This window comes from Eurypyga helias, unplaced genomic scaffold (assembly GCF_000690775.1).
Source record: "Eurypyga helias isolate BGI_N326 unplaced genomic scaffold, ASM69077v1 scaffold23585, whole genome shotgun sequence".
NCBI lineage: Eukaryota > Metazoa > Chordata > Aves > Eurypygiformes > Eurypygidae > Eurypyga > Eurypyga helias.
The window spans coordinates 1-331 of NW_010251102.1; the positions used below are offsets into that span (position 1 = coordinate 1).

General features: G+C 66.5%; 1 protein-coding gene across 1 annotated transcript in view; it reads left to right on the forward strand.

The window, feature by feature from the left end:
• Positions 1–7: 7 nt before the first annotated feature.
• Positions 8–331, forward strand: part of DDX41 (DEAD (Asp-Glu-Ala-Asp) box polypeptide 41) — a gene marked incomplete at its 3' end in the record, with an annotated part of 4,141 nt that continues 3,817 nt past the window's right edge. The window contains 2 exon segments of the mRNA XM_010151909.1: positions 8–52; positions 142–324. Of these exon segments, the coding sequence (XP_010150211.1) occupies positions 50–52; positions 142–324 (186 nt within the window).

Consider the following 331-nt stretch of genomic DNA (forward strand, 5'->3'; position numbering starts at 1 on the left):
GGATGAGGACTACGTGCCCTACGTGCCCATCAAGCAGCGCAAGCAGCAGATGGTAACGGGGCACGGTGCTGCCGGGGGAGGCCTCCCAGCCGCCCTCCCGACGCGGGGCCTCTCACTCCGCCCTCACCTACTTCCTTTCAGCTGCAGAAGCTGCTGCAGATGCGGCGGAAGGTGGTGTCGGAGGACGAGCAGCGGGATAGCGGGAGCGAGCAGCGGGGTGATGAGGATGACATCCCCCTGGGGCCCCAGTCCAACATCAGCCTCCTGGACCAGCACCAGCACCTCAAGGAGAAGGCGGAAGGTACGGGAGCAGCTGGCAGGAGGGCTGGGT